Consider the following 15,000-nt stretch of genomic DNA (forward strand, 5'->3'; position numbering starts at 1 on the left):
TTTAAATGTATTTATATTTCCCTTCCTTCTAACAAAGTAAAGCTTTCTATTCCTATTCGGTCCTTTAAGAGAGTTTAAAAAACCAAACAAAAACATTAAGTCGAGCAAAACTTACAAAAAGAAAAACTAAAGTGAAGTTATGAATGTGCACAATGTCTAGGGTCCGATGATTTCTGAGATGAGGAAAATGCATTTGAAATCACAGAATCCAGTCATAAAAATTGAATATTTTCAGCCTCTTCCGTCTCAATATATATGAACACACGAATACAATCTCTAGAACTCTGAGTCACTTCATGAGCATTTTACCATTTCTTTGGAGTAAAACTATCATCATATCACATATAATCAGGACCCTAAAGCTTTTCACAGCAACACGTCAAAATACAAGTTTGGTTTAACTCGAAGAAACCGTGACAGATATCGTACTTAATGAGAGTACTACTGCGAATAATAAAATTATTATTAAAGCATTATTTTTAAAGGAATATTTGCCAGAAAAAATATTAACCAGAATTTATTTAAATGAAAATCATAAATACATAACACAGTATGTCTGTGTTGCATATTAAATAATAACAATAATAACAAAATAAAATAATATTTCTTTAAAAAAAAAAAAATCTATTATTTAGAGATGCTTTTAATTATTAATTTTTAAATGAAACCATTAATGGAAAAATTTGTTAAAAAAAAACAAAACAATTTTTGTTAAACCTGCTGTTTAATACTGTAAGATTCATGATTTCAATTAATTAGACATGCTTTTTGATTAATAAAATTTAATTTAAACATTTAAACAGAGCCTACAAATATTACAATGGAAAACAGAATCCAGAAAAATAAACACGGAAAAAATGGAATTTGGGAAAAAATAAAACAGACTTCATAGAGCCCCATATGACTGAGTGAATTATCTTCCAAAGGCTCAGTGAAGTACTGACTGACACGAACTTCAGCAGCTGTCGGATCGAGCAGAACCTCCATCAAACAGGAGGAGGTCTCACCCGGCGACGGGGTCCAGCGCGATGGCCCTCGGCTCGTCCAGCTCCTCCGAGATCAGGATCTTCCTCATGCTTCCGTTCAGCCGCGTCACCTCGATCCGGTCCGTGCCGGTGTCGGTCCAGTACAGGTTCCGTGCGATCCAGTCCACGGCGATCCCGTCCGGATGGTTCACCTGCGAGGTCACCACGAACTGAGCCTCGCTGCCGTCCAGAGACGACCTGCGGGAGTGCAGTTACATATTTAGATATCACAGATATAAAGAGAATTTATTCAGCAAACATTTAAAACGAGATCTGATTAATGTGAATCTTATCATCAGTCTTCTCCACTAGATGTCACTCTCTTGCACACGTTACTGGTTTACCTGCGGATGGCCTGCACCTCGTCGTCCGTCCAGTAGATGTGTCCCTCCACCGGGTCGTAGTCGATGGCGATGGCGTGCCGGATGTCGTCGGTCTGCAACAATATCTCTGAAAACACACGCGTCCACAGAGATACCCCCCACATCTCTGCGCCCCGCCACAAGAAGCAGCAGCTTCGCACCACCTACACAGGTTCAGAGGTCAGAGGTCACAACACTGTCCGGTCATCGTATGAGAGACTGCAGAAAATACTCACACACAAAAACAGTACAAAAAAAAAAAAAAAACAAAAATCACAATATTGTCACAACACGGGTTCAGCACACAGGAAAAACACCAACGCAACAAATGAACGCATCAAACAGATGAAGAGACTGAATGCAGTGTGAGTCGCTATGATAGTGTCTGCCAAACATTTAAATATACACCATGATGATGATGAGGATGATGAGGATGATGATGATGAGGATGAGGATGATGATGATAATGATCATGACGATGAGGATAGATGATGATGAGGATGATGATGATGAGGATGATGAGGATGATGGCAGGCTGCGGTTCACACCGGGCTTCACTATCTGAATGTGTTTGACTGAAAGAGACTCGTTTGTAAGGCCTTTTGTTTGCTTCCTCTTCCCTCTGAATGCACGCCAGCAGCACGGCCTGATGGGATATCGTTTCTCTGTCCAGTGCCCTCGCCTTGAGCAGCAGTGGGGGCATTCATTCTCTGTGTGTGTGTGTGTATCTTCGTATATATATATATATATATATGTGTGTGTGTCTCTGTGTGTGTGTGTGAATATATATGTGTGTGTGCTTTATAGTATATATATATATATATATATATATGTGTATGTATGTATATATATGTATGTAATATGTACAAGAATGTGTGTCTGTGTATATGTGTGTGTGTGTGTGTGTATGTGTGTGTGTGTGTGTGTGTGTGTATGAGTGTGTGTGTGTATGATTCTGTATGTGTGTGGTGTGTATATGTGTGTGTGTGTGTGTGTGTATATATGTGCGCGTGTGTGTGTATATATATATATATGTGTATATGTGTGTGTATGTGTGTATATGTGTGTATGTACAAGAATGTGTGTCTGTGTATATGTGTGTGTGTCTGTGTGTATGTGTGTGTGTGTGTGTGTGTATGAGTGTGTGTGTGTGTGTGTATGTATATGTATCTGTGTATCTGTGTGTGGTGTGTGTGTACATCGCACAGTGTGTGTGTGTGTGTGTGTGTGTGCATGAGAGTGTGTGTGTGTGGTGTGTTGTGTCTGTGTATATGTGTGTCTGTGTAAGTGTGTGTGTGTGTGTGTGTGTGTGCGTGTGTGTGTGTGTGTGCGTTTGTTTTTTTGTGTATATGTGTGTGTGTGTCTGTGTTATTTGTTTCTGTGTTTTTTTTTTGTTTGTTATTTCTTTTTTTGTGTGGTGTTTTTTTGTGTGTGTGTGTGTATGTGTGTGTGTGTGTGTTGTCTCACCGTCTCTGCAGGTCTTGTTGTCGTCCAGCAGCTGGACGCCGGTTGGACAGGCGCACTGGTAATAAGGTTTGACCGGAGACAGCAGACACAGATGAGAACATCCTCCGTTCTTCAGCGCACAGGGAATCGTCACCTCTGTGTCACACACACACACACACACACACACACACAAGGAGAACAGCATGAGAACATGACGTGTAAGTGTGTCCAACAGACTTGATTCACAGATAACAGTGTGTTTCACTGATCAAACCCTCTATGACTCTCTCACACACACACACACGCGCTCTCACACACGTACACACACTCATCAACTCACACACACACTCATCAACTCACTCACACACACACACACAAACAGACAAAAACAGATCAATTCATTTAGCAACGGGGAATTCATAATATCTCGGGAGGAAAGGAAAAAAATTCAATTTTCTAATGAAAATAATCGCATATTAAAATACACAAAAATGTAAATTAGAAATCATTTTAAATTAAATGTACTGGCTCATGAGGTGCCTAAAGAGAAGCTGCAGGAAAAGCAGAGACCAGAGGAAGACGGTGAGAAAGATCTGCAGCGAGAGGATTCTGTCAGCGCTGTGAGAAATACTCTGCGTTCACTCTGAGAACAGAACAGACGCTCCATTGTGTGCGAGAGGCCAAAGCAGGAGTCGTGTGTCATAATCATTCCTGCAGAGCCTCGAATCCAGCAGACTACACTAAAATACACTAAGGAAAAAACAACACAAACAACACACACTCACGCTCCTCACACACACACTACATATGCACACACACACGCTCGCACACACGCACACACACACACTCACTCACGCTCGCACACACACACACTATATCCAGGGATGTTCAATTGGCAGCCAGCCAATCATCTTCCTGCGGCCCGAGGGAAGAGCACACACAGGTAGCACATAGGCTTATGCCTTGAACTGTTTTGCATTAATTAGTTTGTCCACAGGGTGCCATCAGATGACATTTGGTCCTCACAATGTAGCATTAACAAGTACACACTCTCACACACACACACACACACACCCAGCGGCTGCCGCTCCTGGCTGTAGACGTGTATGTCCATGGGTGAGAAGATGTTGGTGTGGATCTCGTGGCTGTTTTCTGTGTGTTTGAGGCAGGCGTGGATGGAGTGTGTGTTCCAGTCCGTCCAGAAGAGTGTGTCCTCGTACAGCGTCAGCGCGAACGGGTGCGGCAGCGAGCCCTTCACCACCACCTCCCTGAGAACACACACACACGCGTGAGCTGACGGACACGCGACGCACGCGGACTAGAGGTGTGCGATATATATCATAAATTCGTAATTGTTATTTTAATGATGTGCAATTTGACATTATCGAATTCATCACAAAAACCAATCACCCTACAGAGCACACGCATGCATTAGTGAGTTAGAACAGAGTGTGTTCTGTCACTGCATGATTCAGTCTGTTATAACACATTTACAATGATCACAATACAAAACACACGCGCACAAAAATTATATATTTATATAACATTATATCACAAAAATAACACACATACAGACTTTCTTTTTTTTTCTCTCCAAAAATCAGCATGATTACGAATGTGATAATGATTTTATTCAACAGTTCAATAAACAAGAAGTTAATATTAAGAGACTTAAGGTTTAAGCACCATATTGTCTGTTTTTTCTCTGTTTCTCCAACAGAAATAATCCCAAACACAGTCACAGCACTGTTCTGTGTCTCTGAGCAACATGACGGTGATTCGTTCCTGAATGAATCAATCTTTTAAATGATTCGGTTCAATCGCAATGATTCACTTATTAACAGTGACTTGCTGCCACCTGCTGGTGGATTTAATTTCATATTTAAAGTATCTTTTCATTTTTTAAAATAATTCCAAATATCAGTATTCAAAGTTTTTATGTTTTAAATATCAAAACATTATCTATGTATGTGTAACAGCAGGTTAAAACATTCACTGAATTAAATAGTGTGTAACTGCATCTAAATATCACTTCAGACGCAGCTCCTGTGTTTCCTCTGCACTGCGAAAATGAATTTTGAAATTATCGTCATGGATAAAATCCCAGAGAATATGGAGCTATTATTGTCTGTCCGTACGGCAGACACACGTCACCTGCGCGAGCCGTCCAGGTCTGAGCGGTGGATGAAGCTGAACTTGGCGTCGGCCCAGTAGAGTTTCTGCAGGTCGTAGTCGAGCGTCAGGCCGTTGGGCCAGTAGATCTCCGAGTCGATGATGACCGAGCGATGCGTCCCGTCCATCCCAGCGCGCTCGATCTTCGGGATCTCACCCCAGTCCGTCCAATACATGTACCTGACAAAACAAACAAACATCAGTCCCGGGGCCCTATGATTCCCCCGAGCCAGAAAACAGACAGAAGACACTCATAGAAGTGGAATTTACTGTATACTGCAGAATGTCACGGAACTCGTCACATTTGGGAAGATTAAATCAAAAGCAGGTCAATACACTAAAATCAAAACACCATATGGACTAGTGTCTGTGAATATTAAGCTGCAAATATACCATTTAAATATGAATCCTATGTTATCTGAGAAACTCCATCAATGAATTTGACCCTCTGAGACACTCCATCAACAAAAACTATCATCACACCTTACATAAAAAAAAAAAACAATATCTTATATAATAATTACAATCAGAAACTTAAAAGGTCTTCAGAGCAACGTGTCAAAATAAAAGTTCAGTTAACTGTGACAGAAATACTACTTACTGTAACGAGAATATTACTACTACTAATAATAATAATAATTATTGAAATTATATTTAAGGAATATTTACCAGAAAAAAATATTTAGCAGGAAAAAATGTCAATACACAACAGTATTTCTGAAAAGAAATAAAATAAATTATTTATGAAATTAATTAATTAGAGATGCTTTTGATTATTACAATTAAACAATTATATATATATATATATATATATATATATACACATATATAAAAAAAAAAGTATTTGGTAAAAAAAAAAAAAAAAAAAAAAAACAATTTCATAGGGCCTTATAAATGTAATTTTGTTATACCTGCAATAAATTGCTGTTAAATTGTGTAACCTTCATGATTTCAATTAATTACACATGCTTTTTAAATACAAATTTAATTTAACTGAATCATTAAAGGGCACCTATTATTGCAAAATACAATTTTACATGTTGTTTGAACATAAATGTACACAGCCACCTTCTAATGATAAAACACATCTATAACAGCTAGACGTTCCTCAGTCCGTCACACTGCTGTCACGTAATACACCGATCTAACAAACATGTGATCTCTTTCCCAGCCCTTTACCTTCACAGACACAACCGTGTTTGTACCTCGTGCGTGTTTTCAACCTAAACTGGTGTGAAAGAGCTTTGTTTAGTAGCAGCTGCTTTCTGTGCGTTCTCTTCAGACGTGTGCGCTCAAGAAACCGTCTGTCAGAAGCTTAAGCTTCAAAACGCATGATTTCAGCAGATACACGTGATAATATTACACATCCCAGTCTGAACACTACGTGTGAATGTTATAACAAATGTATTAATAGAAATGTTGTAATTATTATCGTTATTATTGTCTTACTTTTTAATTTTATTTAACAGAACAACAGTAAAATTTCAATACTAACATTTCTGAATGTTGACGGAAACCCGCAGGAAGTCCTCAGCGCTTCTTTTTGTTGACAGCAGCAGATTTATAAATTATTCTCATTACTAATTTGGGAAGATGCACGTATCACATGACTTGTAAAGATGTTTCGGAGCAGATTTTCTTCGTGGTTTGGACTCAGAACCCTGGTTAACGAGCTCATGCAGCGCTGTTCGATTACATGCAGCTCATGATTGTGTGTATTAGAAAGCATAACGTTCTGCAGTGTATTTAATAGTTTGAGGCCCTTACATAACTACATTCATGTCTGTCTCGGTCAGTTTTAAATGTACCCAAGACTTCCGCATCACCACAAAACCCTATCGGACAGTTTTAAATGTCGTCATGTTTGCTGCATTACTGCACACCTCTATTTGTTCACATCACGTCATGTTCGGCACAATTTATTCTCTTAGTCTCTTTGCTTATTCAGCTTTCGGCTGCCAAACATTCAGTGCATCCCTAGTAAACACATCATCGCGTCACTATAAATCACGATAGGACACTCTTATCATGTAAAAATGTATAGCAGAGTTATCATGGACTGTTAATACGGCACACACCTACCACTAACCAGCGCGGTTAACCCGGTTAAATCTACAGCTTCACGTCACATGACTGCAATAACAAACTGCCATCGGCTCTGAACAGAATCACTGCCATAATCCTCATCTAACCGTCTGTTTTATCATTCCTACGAGAACGATTCACAATCTGAGATGATACGAAAAACTAATTAAATCCTAGAGATGTGAAATTAAAATAAAATTAAAGAATCAAATTAAAACAAAAATGATTTTTAATGAAATAGGGTTAGGAAAACGAAATAAATTGTAAGATATCAAAATACAACTCACTAAAAATAAAATGTAAACAAAAATTATAAATAAAACATATAACCAAAAATGCAGTTGAATTTTTTTGTATTATTTTTATTTTACTTATTTTAATAAATGTAAAAAATAATTTAATAAAATTCTACAATAGATAAAAATGTTTTAACTGCAAGTGCAGAAAAATGAACAATAATTTGAATATGAAATTAACATCTCAGGGAGATGACACAGACACAGACACAGAGGTCACAGCCAAAAACACCTCAACCAATGAGGACAGTCAGAAATCAGTCTGTCTGAAACATTTAATATTTTTTTTTGTGTGTGTGTGTGTGATAATACTTCTAATATTTTTTCTATTAATACTATTATAGCATGTGTGTGTAAGAGTGTGTGTGTGTGAGAGTTGTGTGTGTGCGAGTAAGAGTGTTTGCGCATGTGTGTGTAAGAGTGTGTGTGTGTGAGTGTGTATAAAATGCACACACACACTCTCTCTCTGTCTCTCACACACACACAACACACACACACACACACTCACTCTCTCACACACACACACTCACTCTGGTGTGATCGGGGCGAGACGTCACAGGAATGTGTGATCTATCATTGGTACAGCTGCAGGTCAGCGCACCATCACCGCATGATGAAGATGATGATGATGATGATGCCTTTCATACAGAAGAACCCTAACCCTAGAACTACAACCAGGACTAGAACTACAATTAAAGAGCCGATAAGCTGATGACATCATCACACTGACGTGAAGCACCGCCCACTCACCTGTCAATCATCAGATACAGACACAAAAGCAGATTCAGCAGCGCAGAGACAAACACGCGTTACCTCCGTGATTTGATTTGACAACCCAACCGCAGAGCGTCACGCTAACGAGACGGCAGTCTGACGAGCAATCACATGACCTTCCTACTGATCCAGAAGCATGTGATTGGACATCAGAGACGCGCTGAGATCAGAAGCGCTCTCTCTCACACCGAGGCCTCGTGAACAGACGGCTGAGAGTTACGCTGACCTGGAGCCAGACTGATATTAATATCACGCCTATATTCACTGTGACAAAAATATGAAGTAGCTGTAAAAACAAATGATGAGCTGGAAGTAAGACATTACACATGACATACAAATACAGGCGATTCAGAACATATTTGATATTTAACTTGAATCTGTGCAAAAAATCATAATTCACATCAGCTTAATCATATGTATACAAACAAATATTAGTATCGTAATCTTACAGTTTTGTATTATTTTTCCAAAACCCTATTTTATTTTACAGTGAAATATTAGTCTTATTTTATTCAGCATTTTTAATAATAATAATAATAATAATAATAATAATAATAATAACTACTACTATTATTATTTATATTATTGGAAAATTAAATTAGTATTACTTCTAAAATAGTAGGTTTTTTATTTTACAGTAACATTTCTTGTTGTTTATTTAATAATAATAACAATGCTATTTATTTCTATTATTACATTTACATTTAGTCATTTAGCAGACGCTTTTATCCAAAGTGACTTACAAATGAGAACATTAGAAGCAATCAAAATCAACAAAAGAGCAATGATATATAAGTGCTATAACAAGTCTCAGTTAGCCTAAACCCAGTATACCGTAGCAAGGGCTGTTTAAATAATATAAATAAATAAAAAGAAAAACAGATAGAATAGAAAAAGAATAGAGCAAGCTAGTGTTAGAGGTCTTTTTTATAATTGTATAATAAATGAAAAGAAAATAGATAGAACACAAAAAGATTAGAAATGTAGTTAGATTTTTTTTTTTTTTTTTTTTTTTTAAATAGAATTAAGAATAGTAGTGAGTAAAAAGTTAGAGGGTCAAATAAAGATGGAAGAGATGTGTTTTAAGCCGATTCTTGAATTATTATTATTATTATTATTATTATTATTATTATATTTCATAATATTTATTTCATAAAATAGTAGTTTTTAATTTTACTGTAAAATAATTTTGTTTTCATTTTTATTTTATAACCATATTTTTATTGAATAACCATAACCATTTTATAACTGTATTAATATTTAACCACAAAATTTTGGCCAAATTGTGCAGCACTACAAACAAGCACAAAAAACACAAAAAAAACACACAAACCAACCTGAGCAGTATCAGGTGTGCTGTGTCTGGGCTTTCCCAGCGCGCACAAGTGTACTGATGACACAGAGCGACTCAAACCTGTGAGAGACAGCTTGTACTGATTTAGGGTGTAAGAAAAAATCGATTACACTTGAGTATCGCGATAAATTTTTTTTTGCAATACTGTAAGCGATTTCAAAAACCGCAATATCGATTTTTTTTTTTTTTTTTTTTTTTTTTTTTTTTACGTGCAAAAAAATATTCATGGTAAGAACGGTTCACGTTTATGTTTATGTTTAAATCCCTATCGCTAGATGGCTATGCTGAGACGCACCACTAGTGTCCTCACAGTGTTTAACTTTTTGCTAGAAGCTAATAACAGCGTAGTAGTTATGGCTGAACCACATGTAAGACCGGCTCCCGCAGCATTCCGTGCTGAAGTGTGGAAACATTTTGGCTTCCAGTGTAAAGAGGGCACCACCGATATCGACAGGAGCCATGCAGTTTGTAAACTGTGTCAGGGAAAAGTCAAGTACTCTGGTAATACCACGAATTTGAGGGCACATTTAGCAAGACACCATTCAGACACTCAGTTAAACGAACAGCAAGCTAAACGAGTCGACTCGTCACAACTCACCCTTGCTCAAGTTTCAAACGCACAAAAATTACCAACGACTTTCAACTCGTGCAACCAAAAATAACCCAGTCGGTAGTTTATTTCATTTGTAAAGACATGCGCCCGCTCAGTGTGGTTGAAAACGAAGGTTTCCGTTATATGGTGCAAACAATGGAGCCTCGTTCCACTATACCGTCCCGGCACCAACTCACTGATATCGCTGTGCCCCATCTTTACAAGGAGGTTAAAAAACAAACGTGTGTTGGAATGTCTAGCTTTAGCTGAGAAGGTTGCCTTGACGTGTGACGCTTGGAGTCTAGGGCTACCGAGTCATATGTGTGACGCTTACGGTCCATCACATAACTGACGAATGGAAGCTGGAATCCTGTGTACTGCAGACGAGAGCGATGTACGATAGCCACACCGGAGAGAAACATCGCTGCCCTACTGAAAGAGGCCGTTGCTGAGTGGCGTCTGAACATAAAAGATCCTGTCTTAGTTACAGATAATGCAGCAAATATGCATGTGGCGGCTGAACTTGCCGGCATGAGCCACATACGGTGCTTTGCACACAGTCTTAACCTCGCCTCACAGAAAAGCGCTGATGAAAGTGCCATCAGTGGATCGACTACTCGGCAGGGTCAGACGCGTCACCGCATTTTTCAGACGCAGCACCATAGCTAGCCAGCAGCTTAAACAAAATCAACTCCTGCTCAAGCTACCAAAGCACAGACTAATTACAGACGTTGTTACAAGGTGGAACAGCTCGTATGATATGGTGGACAGGTTTTTTAGAGCAGCAGCCAGCCATCTGTGCAGCTCTCCTTTCAACAGAGGTCCGCAAGAGTGAGAAGGATATATTCACACTGACTGATGCTGACATCACATGTGCTGAAGCAGTACTCAAGGCACTCAAGCCCATGAAGGATGCTACCTTAGTGATGTCAGAGGAGAGCATGCCTACTGTTTCCATCATTGCACCACTTTATGCAAAGCTTGTCACGGGCACAGAAGAACACCTGGATGACACACACAAAAACGTGAAGAGTATCAAGGCTGCTATAGCAAAAGATCTGGGAAAGAGATATGCTGGTGATGAACAGGATATACTACTGCGAATGGCATCAGCTCTTGATCCTCGGTTTAAGGATCTACCATTTCCCTCTGAAGCAGAGGCCAATGATATCTACTTCAAAATAACTGATGCTGTGGTGGATGACCTCACCAAGCAACAGAATGTAAGTAACAAATAAATACATCAAATACACACACAAATGAAATATTATGTTTAAATATTATTAAATATTATTAGGAAATATATTATCACATTAGGCCTACAGTGTAAATAAATAGTAATATAATCTCCATTTAATTGGACTTGAATCTATATACAAAAATAGTATGATTATATGTATCCTCCTATTGTATGTTTTGATTATAGTTTTATTTTATTTTTCTTGTCACTTTATTTCATTTTAATTTATTAAGTTTCATCTCTATATTTTATGATTGTGGGAGGATCTTGGGCTTTGTTGTACATAGTTATACATTTAAAAATGTTTAAATAAAGAATCACAAAAAAAAAAAAGGATGAATTTTGGGCTAAGATAGATTTAGTTGGTGTACATAAATTTACTGTAAACTAATACTAGTTTGATTTAATGTTTTTCAGCAGCAAGGAGAGGTAGTAGAAAGTCCAATGGAGGAAAACTGGCTGGTCAGAGGAGGTTGATCAGCCAAACTACGAGGATGGCCCTGTATCCACCCAGTCCCCCAGCAAGAGACCAAGGAGCTCATGTGCTTTGGCAGACTTGCTTGGACCTACTTTTGCCTCTACCACAAAACAATGCAACACCAAAATCTGCACATTACACTGCAACAGCTGAGGTTAAAACGTTTTAGGGAAGAACCCCCTTTGCCACTTCCAGAGAATCCTCTCAGTTGGTGGAAGTTCCATGAGCACGAGTACCCTCACCTATCCAAAGTTGCGAAGCGCTTTCTTTGCATTCCCGTACAAGTGTCTCTTCGGAGAGAGTTTCCCTCCTCTGCGGGAGATATTGTTAATGCACAGAGAAGTGTCTTAAAAGCTGAGCATGTTGATCAGCTGGTTTTCCTCCACAAAAACCTTAAGATTAAATAAGCTTCCCTTTTCATTGATTTAATTAGTGTTACATTCCTAAATGTTTCCTTTAGGAATTGTGTTTTTGTAACACTAAGTTGTTATGTGTTGGATTGTACCCATATTAGTGCAAGCATTTTTTTTTTAATGACAGATTGGCACCTCAGATTGCACCTAATGTGTTATGCATTAGCCTAGATGTCACGTCAGGGGCTATGTATTTTCTTTAATTGACAATTTACATTTGTTCCTTAATGTTTCCCCTTTAGGAATCGTGTGTTCGTGTTTTTACAAACACAAAACGTGTTGGTCTGTTGGATGTACCCTGTGTTCTAGGAATATTTCAAGCATTATTTTTATTGACACAGACAGATGTCTTTGATTTTTTTCAGATTGCACATAATGTGTATGTGTTATGTATTGTGACAGGGGCTATGTATTTTCTTTTATTATGGCCTACTTGAGCATATAAAAATTTGCTCACTAAGAACCTGTGAAACCACAAATCCCAAACTGGTTTGATTTTCTGTGTACTGAATTGTTTACCAAAAGTAACTTCTTTGAGTTTTATGCACATCATGTCTTTTTTAAATATTACTTTTCTAAAATTATAGTCCTACTTTAAAAAAATCCCAATATATCGCCTATGCACAGTATCGAAATATATTGCAATATATCGAATCGTGACCCATGTATCGTCACGACTCCTCTTCAGTCACGTTACCTTCCTGAGACGCTTCAGGATACTGATGACACAGAGCGACTCAAACCTGTGAGAGACACGACTCCTCTTCAGTCACGTTACCTTCCTGAGACGCTTCAGGAACACAAACAGACCTAAACCTGCACACACGGCCCGAGCTGGTCTGATCCAGACCACAGAACTCCTCAGACCGGAACAAACGCGGCTGTGCTGGTCAGTCTGAGGGTCTGGATTACCCATCAGCCCTGCAGAGAGAGCCGCTCGCTCGGGTTACTGCAGACTCACCTGCTGAAGAGAACACTAAACTCGAAGAGCTGCTGTCTGCTTCTGAAACACGAACCATCCCAGACTGTGTCACTTTAACCCTGACGAGAAACATCCGTTACACCCTCAAACACATCTGCGCTGACAGACAGCCGAATGTTTCCAGAGCAGTTACACTAACACGAGCCGGAAGAGACGCACACGAGCGACAGCTGAGGAGACCTGTAACTACCGGCCTGTTCAACACATAAACATCCAGAAACAAGACGCCACACGTCGCAGCTCCCCACACACACGAGCTCAGACAGGAACATCAGAAAGGCTCACGGCTGGTGATCTGCTGGACCGGGTATCGGTCAGACGAGACACAATCACATACAGTGCTTATATTATTCTGTGATGTCATGGACTCACCCTCGGGCCGGGTCCAGAGCGATGGCTCTCGGCTGGTCCAGATCCTGCCAGAACAACACCTTCCTGTGCGTCCCGTCCAGCTCGGACACTTCTATCCGATTGGTCTCCGAGTCGGTCCAGTAGAGCTTATTCCCCATCCAGTCGCAGGCCAGGCCGTCCGGAGAGGCCAGACCGGACACGACCGTGTTCTGGACCCCGCCGGGCGCTGACCCGGTTAAAACAGCGTGCGTTTGATGGCCTCCTCGCTCACGTCGCTCCAGTAAATCAGTCCCTGCTCGTAAACATAATCCACCGCCGCCGCGTCCTCCAAACCGCTGACCACCACCGTGGCGTTCCCTCGACCGCGAGCCGCGTCCACCAGCCGCAGGTCCCTCCGGTTCGCATACAAGAGGAGCGGCAGGCCTGCGGGGGACAGAGAGGACACACAGGGGTCAGAGGTCACGCCTAAACAAACAAGCCTTCATGATTCATTCAGAAAAACAGCACACAACTAGACTGAATTCAGCTCCCTTGCAGACAGTTTAAAGGGGCAGCAGCCTAATTTTGTTTCTGTAGTCTGTGTCCTTACTGTTAATGAAAGAGCACAACACTGGCTGCTTTTGAATTAATCACTTCAGTGGCCCTAATAAGGATTAAAATATGTGACCCTGCAGCACAGAAGCAGTCATCAGTAGCACAGGTATATTTGTAGCAATAGACAACAATACATTGTATTGAGTCACAATTATACATTTCTCTTTTATGACAAAAATCATTAGGATATTAAGATAAGATCATGTTCCATGAAGATATTTAGTAAAACATCAAAACTTAATTTTTGATTAGTAATATGCATAGCTAAGAACTTCATTTGAACAACTTTAAAGATGATTTTCTCAATATTTAGATTTTTTTGCTCCCTCAGATTCCAGATTTTCAAATAGTTGTATCTCAGACAAATATTGTCCTCCTAACAAACCACACATCAATGGAGAGATTATTTATTCAGCTTTCAGATGTATAATTCTCAATTTCAACAAATTGACCCTTATGACTGGTTTTGTGCTCCATATGTCTGATAATTGAATGAAGGATGCATGTATGCAAGTTATTATAATGAATGCATGTTACATAAGATTGGAAGCCTTTCATTCATAACACGACCATCTCGTTTCTTTACGAGAAGTGGTTTTATTTAATTTTATGATTATTAAGTCTGCTTAACATTTCTTTTGAGAGAGATATTTTATTTTAACCCAAAAATCGCCATTACTGAGCACTATAAACACGTTATGTGTGTTTCATTCATACTGGACACCAGAGGGCGCCCACGCGCAGAAATCCACACAAGCATCACAGAAGTAACAGAACTGATGATGTTCCAAAGACTCCTCTATCACTGTAACTGAATAAAAAGATGATTTAACTTT

At 39.2% G+C, this 15,000-nt stretch overlaps 1 protein-coding gene across 1 annotated transcript in view; it reads right to left on the reverse strand.

Annotated features, from left to right (window-relative positions):
* The window catches only part of LOC109110474 (low-density lipoprotein receptor-related protein 6-like), a 43,426-nt gene that overhangs the window by 26,344 nt on the left and 2,082 nt on the right, over positions 1–15,000 (reverse strand). Inside the window, 8 exon segments of the mRNA XM_042721518.1 lie at positions 1,008–1,223; positions 1,370–1,486; positions 1,488–1,551; positions 2,855–2,989; positions 3,908–4,101; positions 4,988–5,185; positions 13,592–13,800; positions 13,803–13,993. Coding sequence (XP_042577452.1) covers positions 1,008–1,223; positions 1,370–1,486; positions 1,488–1,551; positions 2,855–2,989; positions 3,908–4,101; positions 4,988–5,185; positions 13,592–13,800; positions 13,803–13,993 — 1,324 coding nt within the window.

This window comes from Cyprinus carpio, chromosome B4 (assembly GCF_018340385.1).
Source record: "Cyprinus carpio isolate SPL01 chromosome B4, ASM1834038v1, whole genome shotgun sequence".
NCBI lineage: Eukaryota > Metazoa > Chordata > Actinopteri > Cypriniformes > Cyprinidae > Cyprinus > Cyprinus carpio.